This window comes from Poeciliopsis prolifica, unplaced genomic scaffold (assembly GCF_027474105.1).
Source record: "Poeciliopsis prolifica strain line A6 unplaced genomic scaffold, Auburn_PproV2 SCAFFOLD012, whole genome shotgun sequence".
Taxonomy (NCBI): Eukaryota; Metazoa; Chordata; class Actinopteri; order Cyprinodontiformes; family Poeciliidae; genus Poeciliopsis; species Poeciliopsis prolifica.
The window spans coordinates 2,406,850-2,422,950 of NW_026562387.1; the positions used below are offsets into that span (position 1 = coordinate 2,406,850).

The following is a 16,101-nucleotide window of genomic DNA, read 5'->3' on the forward strand; positions in this document are numbered from 1 at the left end:
TGTCCAGTTTCCATTTGAGTCTTAGAACTACTAACGCTCCAAAGTTTTTCTATCGCAAAGCAGGAAAAAAAATAAGAAAAAAGAAAGTACCACAGATGTTTTACAATCGCAATAAATATTTAATGACAAAATTAAATTAGTAAAAGTTTGTAGGAAGCATCACTAGTTTAAATTGAATTAGTCAAAAATAGAAAAAAAAACCTGAATCTCAGTGATGATTAACAGTCATGACTGTTTCACAGAAACAGATTGACATGTCTTAAAGCAAAATAACAACATTACTGGATACAGAGGCTCTCCTCACCTGTGAGGCACATTCCTGCAGGGTTCCCACAACAGGGATCACCATGTTCTCATATGGAGACCTGAGCAGGAGTCCCAGCAGAGGGATCCCCCCAGCTCTACGAATGGCCTCCTTGTTCTTGCTACTTTTGCTGAGGCTCCACAGAGCCAAGGCTCCACAGCGGGCCACCTCCAAATCCTTCTCTATGGCTTCTCCCGGTTTGGCCGAGTCAGGGAAGCATTCCAGCAGCTTCACCTGGTCAGAAAGAGGATCCCAAACTTTTAAACAACTCAGTGAAGCTGACATGATTCCAGAAACTTCATGAGGTTTGCTTCCTACTTTGAGGTGACAATGGAGGGTTTTGAATGGGAAGAATAAGTAGTTAGCCATGATTAAAGGTGTAATTAAAACTCTTATTACCACTGGCTGTGCAAGGATGAAAGCAGAAGAGATGCAGGAGAGAAAAAGGTAGGTCTGTGGGCTATTCCAAACACAAAATCATTCTCATATAATGAGATTTCAGTCTGCTCAGTTCTACCTACTTTGAACTTCTTTCAGAATGAGCTATTTTGGAGCCCCTTGTCACTTTAAATCCAAATAAGCTGCTATGCTCCCCTAACTCAACGTTTACACTCCCAAGTGAAAAGGCCTGCAAACAAATGCATAATTATACAAACACACATAATTGAAAAGTAGAGGAAGTGAAGCCTCTTGCACAACCAACAAGAATGCAACAAGTGTTTTTTTTTCTTTTTCTGAATAGCAAGTCAACAGCAAAACACTTGTCTTGTCCAGCAGCCATTGCACAGCACGTATAGCTGGAAAATCATCCAGCTTAGCTTCGGCCTAACGTGCTGAAACTAAGCATAGGTTACAGTTGACAGGCTCAACTCTCTGATGGTTGGAGGTTTTGGAAACGGTTCTAAAAACATTAATTCATTGACACAAAAGAGCTGGGTGTTTTATTTAAGAGCTTGGACCGTCTCATAGAAGCAGTTGAGGCCCGAATGGGAGCTCCCAAAAAGAAGCAAACATCCATCATTCCAAGCTGAGACTCACCAGTTTCTGGATTCCTCCATGTACCCTCACTATTCTTCTTGCTCTTCTGAACGTAGCCACATGTGCAATGGTCTCAGAAGCCAAGGCCTGCAGCTCCTTCACTGGTAAGTCCAGATTGTTCACCATCCTCTGCAGGCCTCTCATGTTTACAATGGTCTGTCGGATGATAACGTTCTGGCTGATCTTTACCAGGATTTTTAAAGATCCAATCTGATCAAATGACAAAAGCAATGTGTGGGGAAAAAAAGTAAGAACTATTAATTTACAATAACTGTAACTTTACAGGACTATGTAGAAGTCAAGCACTCAGGTGTATTTCCAATAAAAGTAGTCAAAAAGTCTGAATAAAAGCAGCTCTGCACTGAATGATCAGTCATGCACATGTGCAGGTTGAGTCCTTGGTCCCTGGAAATTACTGCGTCTCACGAGAAAAATGAGGGATTGAGCGCCGAGTGTCATGTGTCTTCATAGACTCACATGGATCACCGGCAGATCACCGGTGACTTTGTTGTGATTAACATTTGACCTACACAGGCGCAAGGATTATCATTTAGTTCTTGAAGAGTCTGCTCTGGTCATAAAGGTGAATAACTGCCGCCTGTGTCTTTAACAGCCTATACCAACACTCCTGTAACACTAATTAAAACCCATACTGACTGCAATCCATCCAGGTCCAGCTTACGTAAAGCTACTCACTTTGCTTCTGATGTCTGTAGTATCCAGCAAGTTTAGGAGAAGCTCCAGCCCACCTAAGTCCAGGATAGCCAGTTGGATGATCTCCTTCGATAGATCAATATCCATCATGGCGCAGAGAACAAGCACAGTAGCTGTCTGGTCCGCTGCCTAAAAAGACGTTTGTCGAACAGGAAGAAAGAAAAATTAAAGTGAACATTCAAGGCTAAAGGGATTGATGCAGTGCTTATAGTATAATGAATCAGAGAGAATCAGTTTCTCTCTGATTCACTTTGACTGGATGTATTTGGTTGCTACTGCAGGCTGGTACATAGCTCAGTGGTGCTAACCACTGAGGGAAACATTTATTCTGCAGAGACTGAAGCTCCTCGACCAGAACCTCAGACTACGTTGAATATTGTGTTTAATTGCTTGTTGTCTTGAAGTTATCTTCAGACCTAGGGAGGAATGATATAGAGTCAGCACACAGCTTCAGTCAGAAACTAGTGATCAGGCCTGAATGCTGGGTGTTGGACTCAGACCTGAACTGCCAGAGCTACAAGTTCAGCCCATCTACTGAAAAACATTTCCAGGATTATAAAATCTAATTCACTGATTGATTGTTGTACCTCTGCTGTGTTCTATCATAAGTACCAATGAACAAACACAGAGGTGTGGAAAAAACACACTTAACTTAAATCTAAAGTAGAAGTTGAAACAGGCTAATTAGTGGGGACCTATATCCACAATCTCAGTTGTGTGATCAGATGATCTTCACAGAGCAGTTCTCTGACACTGCAAGACAACAGGAACATGTGTTCTCCATATCATGAAGCTAAAACCTAAATGTGAACCATTTGCCCATTAACAGCAGTGGATCTACTGCTTCCTTTGCCTCCTCCATTCTAACTCTTCAAAGAATTTGCTGAGCCAGCTTCATTCCTTGTAAAAACAAGAAAAAATGTGATGTTCAGGAGCGATAGCTGGGAAATCAGAAAACAGATCATATGTTTTCATTTTCAGATGCTCTGGTCTGGAAGGATTGTCGACATTCTTTAAAACATCGACACCATCTGAAGTCTCTCATGATGAAGGATTTCTGACTTTCCTTCAGCAGGATCACAGCAGATGCTCCGAGACAAAAACATCCAACAACTATTCAACCTTCGAAGAAATTATTCAAATCAATGTAAACTTACTCCACTAATTCTTAGAGGTCAACACCACAGTGGCATCAGGTGCATAAATTAGTGATTCTTAAGCTCTTCTAGCTATTATGGAACAGTTGATAGGAAAGTTTCATCTTCTTGTTTGATGAAACTTTGTAGTTAAAAAGGGTTGAACTAGTCTGAAGGATAAAAGCAGCACCAAAAGTTTCTTTCATGAACTTGATGAGTTTTCAGGCAGATTCCTTCCACATGTTGCTGCTTCTCTCCCTGCAGGTTTCTCTGCCTGAGCTGCTAACAGCAGAAGCCTCCACGTGGCTGAATGAAGGCCTCCTTGTAATCGGGTTCCTCTGGAACGGCAGCTGGGATTCTGCAGACACAGTCTGACCTGCTGCAGCTCAAGGCCAATAAATCACAGCACTAAGGATGTGGAGCAGGATTGAGGTGAGCAGCAATGCCAGAGAGGGCCTGCTGACCCTTTATGCAACACTTTCTGCATGTGACCTGGACATGTTGCTAGAAGGAGTGAATATCTGTGTTAAGTGTGGTGCTCTGATCTGTAGTGTATGCAGGTGGCTGACAGAACTTGGTAGATCTTAATGTCAGAGAGGAAACCTGGCAGAGTTTGAACTAATGAGGACAGATCAGTGTTCAAACTGCAGGTTCAGAGTGAAGATCACCCAGTAACAAGAACTATCCAGTCTCTGGATGCTCATAGGAAGGATGGTGGTAGAACTGAACAGAATGATTGATTATTGGATGTCCAGTAAAATAAAGTTGAATCACTTAATATTTATCAGTGTCATTAAAGGAGTTAATCCCTTATTGAATAAAGTTCTCGTCAGGTCTTTGAGTTGAGAAATGCTTTGTTCACAAGAAGAAAGTGATGCCATCATTAAACTTGTGAGAATAAATAATTATTAGAAAAAAAAACATCAGATGTTAGAGGACAACATAATGAGACAGAAATTAGCTTCTGGTGAGAAAAAACTGCTGCTACTGACTGCTTTATGGATCAGTGTTATTGCAGCAATCACTCATGGATCTATGAAGAACAATGCAGCAGTTCTGCTTGTGGCCAGCAGAGGGAGGAAACGTTAATGAGGACACAGCTTGCATCAATCAAGCTGTTAAATTCATTAGTTTAATGAAAATCTCAGTGGATATTGAAACAAGTTTAACATCATCTTCCAAAAATATCTCTAGTTTTATCAGCTCTGTTTCTTTCTGCAGTCATTAGATTGAACCTTTAAAATCAACCAAATTTTATTTGTGTAGCACATTTCAGCAGCAAGATATTTCAAAGTGCTTCACATCATAAACACAAAAACACAAAGTCATGCAACATAGAATTAACAATCAAAACATGACATTCAGTCATGTTCCATCATTTAATTGATAATTGATTACGTTTCCAATACAATTCTAAATAGGTGGGTTTTTAGTCAAGATTTAAAGGAAGTCAGTGTTTCAGCTTTTTTACAGTTTTCTGGAAGTTTGTTCCAAATTTGTGGTGCATAGATGCTGAATGCTGCTTCACTTCATTTGGTTCTGGTTCTGGGGATGCAGAGCAGACCAGAACCAGAAGACCTGAGAGGTCTGGAAGGTTGATACAACAACAGCACATCTTCAGTGTATTGTGTATTCAGTGATTTTGTAAACTAACAACAGCATTTTAAAGTCTATTAAAGTCAGTTGCAGTATTTCAACCTGCCGCTTCTTTCCTGTTAAATAATCTGTTTATGACAGGGATGAGGGTTAGGGTAAGCCCTAAGCTCAAACTTTAATATTGATGCATTAGAAACTGGAGAGGGAAATGAGAATTATGTGACACAAACAGCTTAATTCATGTTTGTCAGAAACTGACTTCAGTTTGCATTCTGGATGTTGTGAGAATCAACATGAGCCTCATAGAGGAACAGGTCTGTAGCCGTCCAGGTAGAAAAACAAACACTTCAGACTCCTGAGCAAATATTCCCTCATAAACATCATTAAAAAATTCAAACAGATCAAGCTTGTGTCGCTGTGTGAAAGTGTTTCACTTTCAAAACAACAAGCAGCAGTCTGTGGTGTGAGAGGGAAAAGATCTGCTCCTAAAATAAAAGCAAATATTTCTTATTTGTTTTTTTCTTTTTATGGTGATATTATGAAATGACTGCAGATCAAAAGGTCATAAATAACTACACTGTGGGGTTTCCAGACAGAAAGAGAGCAGGGACATGCTGTTTAGAGTTACATGCATCTTTCTGCTGCAGGAAAACACAAAACTCTAAAGCCATCAGCACAATCCTGATGTTAAACTTTAAATACACTGAAAAGTGTGTCGATTTTATCTGAATGTTGCCTCTTTCATATCATTTACATTCCTTTGTTCCTTTGTTGGAAATAGTGAATTCCTTCTTTAAGATGTGGAATTTCCTCCCAATTATTTTCTATTTTCTTCAGCTAAAAATTCCCTCACATAATTCCTCTTGACTGGAGAGTTTTCCACAAAACATTTCTTTCCTGGAGTGAGCAGGATCTCATTTAACAACAAGCTCTGGAAGTCAGAAAAATAATCAGTTCCAACAGGACACCACAAAATTGTTTCCTGAACATCAAGCACTTCAGTATTAAGCTATGAACTTATTTTTATTGCTGAAGAATGAAGTGTGAAAGTTATTCCTAATATAATTTGTCTGAGTGATCCCGTCTAGATAACACAGAAAAGGGATCAGAAAAAGGAGGAAGGATTTTTTAGGTATTCCCAGTCAGTCTGGGGTGCTGCTGCATCCAAATTAATATTCCCCATATGTCCTGTCAAAGCTATCATAGATTTACTTCTCTGTGGTTTGGGCTAACAGGGATACAGCTGTCTTTCATTATTGCCTCCTGAACCTTGGCTCTGATATGCAAACCAAACAGGTTTGTGTCAGAACAAGAATCCAATCAAACACTTCAGGAAACATCCCATCCAAAGCAGAGCTTTAAATAGGAACAGTTGACATTGGTTTCCTCTGACATCCTTCAGTCACGGACTCAGATCACGAGTCTGGATCTAAACAGGTGGCATGGTCTTATAGGAATGCAGGCTTTGGGAACAGTTTTGATTGGGAGGCAGATGGACAGAAAAAGAGCCCTGATTTTACTGCCTCCTGTCAGCTATGGCCTGCTTTGCCTGAGCTAGAAAAACTCTCACTATATTGGGATGAATTCTATCTGCGGAAGGAAACAACAGTGTTCTGGGCGATGTTCTCAAACCTTGAGGTACTTGACGAGTTTCTGGACCTGCCAGTACTCAGACTGCAGTTCAGTGTTGGTATCAGGACGTCGCTCTGTCTGCTCCTCTTCCTCCTCACTTTCACTGGAGCTCCCGCTGAAATGGTCATCTGGGAAGGATGCTGTTATGCTTTTCCTGAACACAAACAGCACATCTGTGACTGTAGATAACCACATCTGGAGGAGTATGAGAGAGGATACATTTCATTCAAAGGGATGAGCTGTAACATCATGATTCATTCTGGGAGTTTAAATGGATAAACAGCTTGGCCATCCTACTCTAGAGCACCCATCAACTATATTCATATTTCAGGTTCAAATTAGAACTTGCACAAGATCTGAGCAGCGGGAAAAAACATCAGAATAATGTCACAAGAGGATAGGAGCTGTCATCACACAAAGAGCGAAGACTCGTTGAGCCATTCATGCAACAACAACTGCAGATGTTTCTTTAAAACTGCAGAGCTGGTTAGATCAGGAATACTGGGCATTGTGGGCCAATGAAATCTGCTCCCGGTTCAAATGAGAGGTGGTTCCCATAAACAGCCAGATAGCATTTGCAGGGAGAAGATTATCAGAGAGAGGAAGCTCATCTGAGTGGTTTTCAGGATGCGGCAGATGAACGCTCAATGAAGCTTCTCCAACGCGGCCAGAACTGTGGTGTCCTGGTGGGAGATGAAGAGTGGACTGACCCTGGAGTCTTCACCGACTGGACAGAGAATGATGGCTAATGACGAAAGAGATGGTGGTTTAAATCCACTTAGTTGATTCCACTAGTACTAGTAGTAGCAAGGAATCACAGATGCGACAACATTCAGTTCCTTATGCCAGCATCCAAATCTGATGCGCGAAATACCACAAAGTCTGCAACGTCAGAACAATATGAAATATTTAAAAGGTCAACTCATATCAGGTTTATTATTTTTAGAGTTGAACTGTTCAATATTTCATCTTCACAGTTAAAAGGTAGGTACCAGTAGGACTACATGACCGGTATCTCCTAAGAGAGATGCCACTTTGGAGCTACTCTGCCTTTTTTACAATTCTTAATAAAAATAAAACTGGTTTTATAGCACATGTTACATGTACGTCTCAAAATGCTAGAAAATTAAAACAAAAGTATTAACCACTGTAAAACATAATAAGAACTCATTTAAAATATAAATCATAAGATCTTAAAACAGGAATGTTTTGAGAAATACATTGTGGTCTGTGGCACCATGGAAGCTCACTCCACAAGCAAAGACAAACTGAGATAAATGCCCGGTTAACTTCGTTTGTGGGGTTTAGAGACACTCCTGTGTTGCGCATGGACAGTACTTCGAGGAAGCGAGGTACGATCCTGTGAATGCTCTTGTATTGAATCTGTGCAAAAACAGGGAGCAAGTGAAGAGAGTAGTGATGCTGTCATATTTTCTGACTGAAAATGCAAATGAATCTTTGTGTGATTCTTTCCTGTTTGCCAGTGGTAGAAGACAGAGTGGATATGTCTCCTCCCACTCCACGCATGTGGAGATTTAATGTAAACAAAGGTGAGCAAGTGACACATAGCCCACCTGAGCGCGCGTCTATAAATAGAATCTGGAGGGCTATATTTGGTGTCTTATGTTCTTGCTGTTGTTTTGGCGTGCTTCACAATAGTCCAAGTTTTGGGGGCTTATTGGTTTCTGCAGGTCTGACAGTATCTGACAGTGGACAGGCTGCATCAGATAGAGGGTCTGCTGTTCAGAGCTACTGTCATCATTCTAAGGCAGGGGTGCCCAAAGTGGGTCCCCGAGGGCCGGCATCCGGCATGTTTCAGTTCCCTCCCAGGTGGTACCAACAACCTTCTCAACATGTCAGTGTTCTTCTTAGGCCTTCTAACAAGCCATCATTGGATCCAGTTGTGTTAAACCAGGGAGAGAACTAAAACATGCAGGATGCCGGCCCTCCTGGACCCATTTTGGGCGCCCCTGTTCTAAGGAATGCCTCGAACTTGATCCAGGAGGCAGGAGGATGCACCAGCAGAGGAGCGGTCTCCAACTATAGGGTGTCAGTCAGCTGAGAGAGTCGATAAGAATGCAAAGTGGAGTCGATGTTGGTGATTTTGGTACAGAAAAAAACCCAAGAACCTATTCTTCTACATTTGACAGATCAATATTAGAAAGGTGAATAAACACTTCAGGTGTTTTATTTCATCAGGAAAAAGTAAAAGGTGTGAACAGCTCTGTATTCTCCATTTGCATTTTAAGAACCTCAGTATATTATGTTAAAACAGATCAAAACAGAGGGAGCTGTGGTTTCCTCCAGCGTTTCTGACCATCTCTTATTTAATTATTGTGGATTTATTTCTATCACCACTTATGCTGCAGTTGCCATGTAAACATTTGCAATAGTTGGAATTACACGTTCCAGCGTCTTTGCTGCTTTCATTTAACAAAGCATTCTTCTGTGATGCTGTAAAGTGGGAACATTTCCACTTGTGCAGCTAAAACTTTCCTTTCTAGACTAAGACAGGCAAATGATAACCTAATACTTACCTTCTCTGGGAAGCTGTAAGTCCAATTGAAGATGCTGCTGTGAGTCCACTTTTCTTCCTTTTGGATCCCAGTTTTTTCTTCTCTTCAGCACTCATCATGAGCTCCTCTTCGTCTGCTAAACTGTAATAATTTCAAACAAGAGTCATTATGACTGCTTCTATTTTTTATCATCATCATTATTTAACAATCTGAGACAAGGCTGGTACTTTTTAGTTTCAACTTGAGCCAGTTTCTCCTCCAGTGTGTCCACTTATCAAAAGCTCCAGCTGCAACAGCTCAGCTCTTTCTAGATCTATTTATCAGTCAGAGACCAGATGTAATCGCTGGGTTTTTTGTTTTTTTTCACAACTTCTCCTGGTTTGGGGTCTGTAATTGGGCAGACAGGGGTTCCACACTCTGAAGACTTTATTAACTCTGATCACTGAGCCATCAGGAATATTACCACTGATATTCATAAAGCATCCAATCATCTCTTCATAAAGTGTGACTGCTGGCAGGCATGCTGAGCAGATGTGGAGAGAGCTCTGCATCCTTCTGCTCCAAAGCTCCTCTGCACTGACAGAGGGATCACTGCCTCACTCTCTTCATGGCAGTCTGATCAGATTTAAAGCCACTTTTCTTACATCACTTCTCACTTACCCATTTTTGTTCAGCACACCAAGATTCCTCCATCTATGACATGGTTCACGTTTCTTCCTGCCGTACAGAGATTCTTGTACTTTCTCCCACTCTTTTTCTTCAGCCGTCTTGGGTTGGGCTAGTTCTATTTCATAAGCCAGGTGTGCAACGTGAATACTCTTACGAGGTTTCTGTTCCACAAAATACTGATGGTGACAGAAAAAAAGCAGAGGTTAAAAATAGAGAACAAAGATTCAATTATGTCAAATATAATAAATCTTGATGGAACAAATCTGTAAAACTCTGCAAATGTTACTTATTAAACCCAAATGGTCAGTTTGATTCCTGCTACTTGTGAAGATGTGTTCTGAATATTGTCCCAACAAACATCAGAGTTTAATTATGTTTCATTATTGGATTAAAAGGATATTAATGTCGAACAAAGTGTTGTCATGTCAGTCCAAGAAGAGTGAAATGAAAACAACACAGCAGTTATTAGAGGCAAACGAGAAACCTGAACTCCCATAAAATCCCTTGTGAACAATCTGCAGGCCTGCATCAGGACTGGGTCTTTACTGAGCAACTGGAACAAAAGAACACGATCCCAAAGCTTTCCAAGGCACAAATCCCTCTTTAATCATCTCAATGACATCAAACGTCTCCCATTCCTCAGAATCCAACTAAAGGCTCCCAGCTCAGTCTGAACTGAACTGCTGTTCTTCACATCTGACTGGTTCTGGAGATTTGAAGCTCTACAGCAAACTGTACAGCCTGTAGAAAAATGCCAACGTGCCTGAATGAAGGTCAAAGTTTAATCACTGACACCTGCTTCTGCAGGAACAGCTCAGACTCTGATTGGCTATCAGGAGCTGCACATTGTTAAGGGCAGGGAAGGGAATGAACGTGTTCATCTGCAGGTTGGGTTCACCATCAGCTGGATCCAAGCGCGGCCCATCGTCTCATTAAACACAAAGTGACTCGCTACTGGAAACATACAAGTCAATTCACCCAACCACAGACTAACAGGCAGACTTTATTAGGCTAACCAAAATTCTGTAATTCTCTTATATGTGAAATGGACAAGAGCCATGTGTTTGCTGAAGGGAACACTCCCTAGAATAAAATCAAACTCTGTTCCAGATGCTTTTAAAACGCTGTAAGTGAGAATGATGTCGGAGAGTTCTGAGCACTGAAACCTATTTATTAGTAGGTGTCCTAACGTCCCCTCTGGGATCCTCTGGTCCAGCACTGCTGGTTCAACTTCAACAAGCAGACATGTTTGGAGATCAGCTGCTGGTGTCTCTGGCTGCTTCTTGTGGGTTTGAGCTTCTGCTTTGCCATCAGGGGAGGGGAGCTGCAATGATGCAACTTAGTTTCCTCAATTGGACCTGAAGAGAGCCTGTCCATAAGAATGACTGTGATTCTTAAATGTCTCCCAGATATGATGCTTGTCGTTCCATTTACTAGAATCATCAGCAAACAACTGCTTTGAAATATCCTGCAGAGATAAAAACCTAAACTGACATGGCAGTGAGCTGTATGGATCAAAGCAATGAAGGAATCTAAGGGGAACAGATCCAGACAATGATTTGTTCCACCGCAGACTCCTTCACAGTTAGTTTTACTGCAGCTCTCCATCATTTTTATCCTCTTCAGGCTTTAGGCATCACCCTCCACACAGAACTCATAAAACATTAAAGCCTAACTGTCTTTTGTAATCGTGGCTCACTCTGGCACTGCTCGTTGGTTTACTGAAGTTTCTACTAACCCCACAACTACGTATGATGGCACCTCCAGGTCTGTCAACAGCTGAAGGAAATGAACTGAGAACCAACAGGTGACTATAGGCACGTGTCTCAGCCTTCAGGAACGCCTCAGTTCTTTATCTTCTCCTTTCTACTCAAAACAGTCAGACTTTCGTCTTTTAAAGTCGTCTTTCTAGGTTGCCTTCCAGGGAGTGGTCTGCTCTTTGACTCATTTCCAACCTAATACATGAGCAAATAAAAACATCCTGTCTTAGAAACCTGCCTGTGAAGTTCTCATTTATAGTACTCTATATGTTCTAGATGATTCATAGGTAAGTGTGAAGGTTTTAACCAACAACTGTCTGCAAAAACTGGATGGGTTCAAAGATTGAAAAGAAAAAATTAAAGACCTACAAACAGGATCTCTAAAAGATCTTCCTAATCTCTTTATAATGCTTCAGATCTTCAACATCTCTGTAGATACATATTCATTCTCATGATGCAGTAATAATCAAACTAAACGTAGTTTTGTTGCTTAAGACATATATCATTCATTTTTTTGCCCTCTTATATTCAACCCAGTTTTTAGAAATCAAATTAAATATCTGTTGTGATGATTTCCATTTATTAAGAATTAAACGATTTTTCTAAAAATGAGCTTTAGAAACTTTTCCTTCAGTGTAAAACAAGAGCTGATCCTCAGAAATCAGGCGGAGAGCATGAACGAAAACTTCAAGCATCCGATGATCCTGTGATGATGGCACATTTTCCATCAACAGTGTGAGGGAGAGAACCTAAGATCAAATTTCTAAATGATTAATAGAGGTTTTTTTTTTTTTAAAGAACAGATGGAGTCCATTATTGAGGTCATCTGTCAAATTACTTCAGTAGGAAATAGCACTACTGAATAAAACACACATATTTTAGCGTCTGGAATTGAGGAAAATGTGCCTCTACGTTATGTGTGTATATTGGCTTGAACGAGCCTTTACTGTTTTGACTCGACTTGGAAGAAAGCAGATCAGAAATGTTTCAACCCGGTGACAGCCACACAGAAGCTTGCTGGCATAGAACAGCGCAGTGACTGATTCCTCACTCCTCACTCTGTTCAGCCACTCTGCTGCTGTGGCTGAACAGAGGAAGACCTCTTTGTCCAAGCTTCTTCATGGACTAAGAGGGATTATTCATCCCCAAACAGGTTTGAGAAAAGGCGTGTTGGTGTGTGGTCTTAGAAGCATCTTTTTCACTGTACCTGTTTTCTCACGTTCTGATCAAAATGTGGAGACACTTTCCTTATAAGTGAAGCTATGTCTTCACAAAAATCACCTTGTCTCTCATAGAGACTCTCGTCTTCTTCTTTGTCCACCCCCTGTGGGGAAAACATGAAGCAAAATATGATCATTAATCATAATAAAGCAGCTATGCCAACCAAAGAGCTAGAGCTTAAAACTGTCTCTACCTATCAGCACGTCAAACACTTCATTTCTTTTTTTATTCAATGCACACAAACTGAAAATTACAGCATTTCTTTTTCTACAAATGCGTCAGCAAGCAACCAGTTCAAAAATGTGATTTTTGTTTCCAATTCAGTAAAAATCAGATAATGATGATATGAGACAGAAAAGGGGATAATCTGGTGATCATCTCAGTTTCTGACAGATTCAAAATTCTGATGTCAATCAAGAAATGTGCAACACATTGTGTTTCGTGACCAATTTTAATTACATTTCATGATTTAAATGAAAAACTGCACATTGATACACTAATTAACCTGACTTGATAAACAGTTTCAGCTATAGTCAAAACCACTGTATTACTTACCGCATTACAAAAGGCTCCAGCAGAGCTGCAGGTGATGTACAGGGGCTCAGCGTCACATGGCTCAATAACAAGGTAACAAATCTCACCAAGCAGCTGTCTCCAAGGTGGAGCACGACAGCCGTTTGGAAACTCATAGTCTGAAAGAAAAAAACCCCAAAACACACTAAATGTGAGCATACAGGGCCATTTAAAACCTGCAGGAATCTCCCAGCAGAATTCCTATGAAGGAACTGAGGATGATGGGAAGACAAAGGAAACCAAGGATGGAAACAGAAGCTTGGGAAGCTGATGGTGATAAAATAGAAGCTCTGAGGGGAGAAGCTCTGTCTGATGAATCACTTTCATTTCTAGTGTAAATCATCCACTAAGAACCTCGGCCCCACAGTTACACTGCTTCAACCTCAGCTTGGAGAGAATTTCAATTGATGCTGCTGGAGAGCAGACGGACATGGAAACCTGTTTCTGCCTCATGCTTTGTTTTCAGTTAGACAACAAGCATCTGCAGACTAAAGGCTCTGTAAACCAGAATCTGTCAGATAGAATGACCTCCATGTTGGCTCCAGCTGCACAATATTAAGATTTTTGTCATGAAAAAGACAGCATTCGTGTTAACAGTGAAATGTGAAGAAGATTTCAACCTGATGTGTATCTCAGTGACTTCAGCAGCATCTTCCCTCCTTCAACGCAGTGCTGGTTCAAGAACTCCACTTCCTCCTCCACTGCGGTGGGTAAAACCTTAATTTGTCTGGAGTCAAAATGTAGAAAAATAAACACAGATCAAAGATCCTGATTCAGTCAAGTCACAATCTTTTATCATGCTGCCTGTTTCTGTCAGGCAGAACCACAGGTCACAGCTGATCAGTTGGAACGAGAACAGTAGTCGTGGTCTGATGCAATGCGAAGACATGTCTAAGTAGAGAGAGAGAGAGGTACTCACTTTGCTATTTCTCCAACAAACTTGTTGAGGATCTTTTCATCAATGTGTTTGAGCAGGACAAACAGCTTAATTCTGATATCTAATTCCAGAGCTGAGAGGTCTTCCTCTGATGTGTCGACGAGACGCCGACCCACAATCCTAGCCATGAGGTCTCTATTTTCTGGAGACAGAACAGATCAGATTTACAGAATCAAACGAACAATAATTATTTTACACAATTTCAACCCCAGAGCCCAATAAATCAGTTCCACCTTCTTTTCTCAGACAAATAATGGCCATATTACATCTCTGTCTGTAGTGCTAAAGTAAAAGGCCATCAATGAAAACCTGCCAAAGGCAACATAACTGGATGCTTTCAGAGAATCAACAGGAACACAGAGAAATGAGATCAGGTGGTGATGGAGGAACGCTGGACAGCTTTGGATGGAAACAGTTACCTTCTAGACACGCTTGGGTCTCTTGACGCTTCCTGTCATCTGCCAGTTGCAGCAGTTTAGAGAGCTGGCCGAAGCTACGAACAGAAACAGAAGGTGGAAAAAACTGCAACAGTGGCGTCCCCTCACTGTCTTTTTCAAGGGACTTTACACCTATGGCACTGCAATAAAAAAAAAAGAGAGGAAAAAATGGTTCACCTACCATTTAGCAGAAAACAGGCAAAATTTCATCCAGCAGACAGAATGCTTTTCATCAAAGCAATATTGAAATGAGTAAAAAATGAAAGCTTGACTTGTTCAGGCTGAATTTAACTGGACACGCAGGCTACAAAAGTCCACTAAGCTGTTTCTCCTAATTCATTACTAAAAGACATGAAATAACCAAAAGTCAGCAGTGTGTAAGAGCCTGGGAGGAATGTTTAAACCTGTTGGAGCATTTCTCCACTGCCAGCCGGGCACATTTAGTGTCAATCACACAATAAATGCAGACCAGAACATCTGATTACATAAAAAAGGAACCTTCTCTGATTCACTGAAGATGAAAAATACACTAATTGCAACAAAAACTAAGTTCTTCATCCGGATACAGTCTGAATTGCTGCAGCAGAGCCCAGGGAAAGAAACTTTCTGAGATTGTGTTGACACTGAGAGACTGCCTGAGTGATGGCAGATAATAGTGAGAGTTCATCATGAGTCCAACCTGATGATATAGTCGTCTTTGAAATCAGATTTCTTTAAAGTGGTGTTCCACTGAAGCGGCTCCTCAAACACATGCTCTGCCTCCTGCGGGTGCCTGGAAACAAAATTCTCCGCGCAGTGCAGGACTTGCGTCACCAGAAACTCGTTGAGTGGAGTGGACTCCAGCTTGGAGGCGCTGGTCCACTGGGCCGCCCTGGTCAGGATGAGCCCCATAGCGCCCCCTGAAGTCCAGAAACAGAACAAACCGGAGCAAAAAAAAAAAAAAATTCTCAAGCGTCGCTTCAGTTCAGTGTCGGTGTACAAAAAACAGACTGTTTTCTGAGGACTTTAACTTTAGCTGCAGGACATGAACATAAATACGAGCTACTTCTGGTTTGGCGAGTCTTTTATAATGTCAAACATACCTTTAGCAACTGAACATTAAATAAAATAAGTTCACCCCTTCAACACATAAAGCAGCTCAACTACCGTCGAAGGACAAAACTCACACACTCACCTGGAGGCAGTCTGAACACAATACAATGCTAACAAGTATTTATATCCCCTGAAAAAAGTGTCTGCGTCACTTAAAATGTCCCATTACCGAACTACAAACAAGCGTCGACCCTTCAGCAGTTGACCGAAACCAACGGTTACCACGGAAACCACGTCCTGGCGTCCCTTCTGTTGTTGCTATGAGACAGTCCAGAGAAACGGAAGCCGAGCTGGGCCAAACTTCCTCTTCCTGGTGTTTGAAATGAATCAAGTTAGGCGTAATGAAACTTGAAATGCCATCAGACACAAACATGTTTAGTTATCGGCACATTCTGGTATTTTAGGGAATAAATGGAAGAGGAAAAAAAATACAAATAAATGACATTATTTCAAAATAACAAATTCAAGCAGGGGAA

At 41.1% G+C, this 16,101-nt stretch overlaps 1 protein-coding gene across 1 annotated transcript in view; it reads right to left on the reverse strand.

Annotated features, from left to right (window-relative positions):
• The window catches only part of LOC129364965 (outer dynein arm-docking complex subunit 2-like), a 31,347-nt gene extending 15,487 nt beyond the window's left edge, over positions 1–15,860 (reverse strand). Inside the window, 13 exon segments of the mRNA XM_055037924.1 lie at positions 305–538; positions 1,343–1,552; positions 2,039–2,185; positions 6,421–6,574; positions 8,958–9,077; positions 9,597–9,781; positions 12,573–12,689; positions 13,142–13,278; positions 13,780–13,886; positions 14,079–14,238; positions 14,516–14,673; positions 15,213–15,432; positions 15,708–15,860. Of these exon segments, the coding sequence (XP_054893899.1) occupies positions 305–538; positions 1,343–1,552; positions 2,039–2,185; positions 6,421–6,574; positions 8,958–9,077; positions 9,597–9,781; positions 12,573–12,689; positions 13,142–13,278; positions 13,780–13,886; positions 14,079–14,238; positions 14,516–14,673; positions 15,213–15,424 (1,941 nt within the window). The 5' untranslated portion in view covers positions 15,425–15,432; positions 15,708–15,860.
• Positions 15,861–16,101: the final 241 nt, after the last annotated feature.